Below are 1,318 nucleotides of genomic sequence, written 5' to 3' on the forward strand. Positions count from 1 at the left end.
CCCTGAGACCTCCCCTGTGACCCCGCCCCCTGAGACCTCTCCCTGTGACCCCTACCCCTGAGACTCCTCCCCTGAGACCTCCCCTGTGACCCCGCCCTCTGAGACCTCTCCCTGTGACCCCGCCCTCTGAGACCTCTCCCTGTGACCCCTCCCCCTGTGACTCCTCCCCCTGTGACTCCTCCCCCTGAGACCTCCCCTGTGACTCCTCCCCCTGTGACTCTTCCCCTGAGAACTCCCCTGTGACCCCTCCCTGTGACTCCTCCCCCTGTGACCCCTCTCCCTGTGACCCCTCCCCCTGTGACTCCTCCCCCTGTGACTCCTCCCCCTGAGACCTCCCCTGTGACCCCGCCCTCTGAGACCTCTCCCTGTGACCCCTCTCCCTGTGACCCCGCCCCTGTGACCCCGCCCCCTGGTGGTCCTGACCTCCATGGGGTAGATGCTGCTCTGAGCGATGGCTCCAGCCAGAGATCCTGACAGGAACCTCTCGGCGATGCCCAGCGTCACCTGGTCGCTGCCGATCAGACGTTTGATCTGGACCAGATCAGAGGTTAGTCAGCAGGACTCAAACAGAACCGGTCCGGTCCGGTCTGTGAATCCTGGGCTCGGCTCAGACCTGCTCGTACGCCATGAACTTGATGGCGGACTCCGGAGCGATCTTGATGACGTTGATCCCGTTTCCTCTCCACAGCGACCTGACTCCGCCCTCCCGGATCATGTGAGTGAAGCCGCCGCCCATCTTCATGCTGTTGCTTTTAGAGGCGTGGACCTGAGGAGACACATGTTGACTCCAGAACCACAGCTTCAGTCCTCCAGAGTCCACCAACCCTGTGGTGTCCTACCTGCATCAAAACCTTCAGCCGGTCCAGAGGTGCCGTACAGGTACGAGAGGCGGCGCCAGCTCCTCCCCCAGCCACCAGGTGTCGCCACCACATCCCTGTTTTCTTCTCCTCTGCTGTGAACTCATCAGGAACCAGTAAACTCTCCCCGACGTCCAGGATCTGAGGAGGGACGGACCATCAGAACCACAACCTGCTCTTTGACCCAGTCCTGGTCCAAAAACTCTAAAAAACTCTAAAAAACTCTAAAAAACTCTAAAAAACTCTAAAAAACTCTAAAATACTCTAAAAAAACACTAAAATACTCTAAAATACTCTAAAAAACTCTAAAATACTCTAGGTTTTCCACAGTTCTTTCTAAAGGACTGAAGGAACCAAACAGAAGCTCCTATTGGCTCAGAGAGCCGTCAATCACTGTGACTGGTTTTCTGACTTAAAACAGGTGTGTGTGTGTGTGTGTGTGTGTGTGTGTGTGTGTGTGT

At 56.6% G+C, this 1,318-nt stretch overlaps 1 protein-coding gene across 1 annotated transcript in view; it reads right to left on the reverse strand.

Moving 5' to 3' along the window:
- The window catches only part of LOC106535109 (calcium-binding mitochondrial carrier protein SCaMC-2-B), a gene marked incomplete in the record, with an annotated part of 10,287 nt that overhangs the window by 2,499 nt on the left and 6,470 nt on the right, over positions 1 to 1,318 (reverse strand). Inside the window, 3 exon segments of the mRNA XM_014032014.1 lie at positions 424 to 531; positions 614 to 766; positions 840 to 998. Of these exon segments, the coding sequence (XP_013887468.1) occupies positions 424 to 531; positions 614 to 766; positions 840 to 998 (420 nt within the window).

The sequence above is a fragment of the Austrofundulus limnaeus genome, unplaced genomic scaffold, assembly GCF_001266775.1.
Source record: "Austrofundulus limnaeus strain Quisiro unplaced genomic scaffold, Austrofundulus_limnaeus-1.0 Scaffold1364, whole genome shotgun sequence".
NCBI classification, from domain to species: domain Eukaryota; kingdom Metazoa; phylum Chordata; class Actinopteri; order Cyprinodontiformes; family Rivulidae; genus Austrofundulus; species Austrofundulus limnaeus.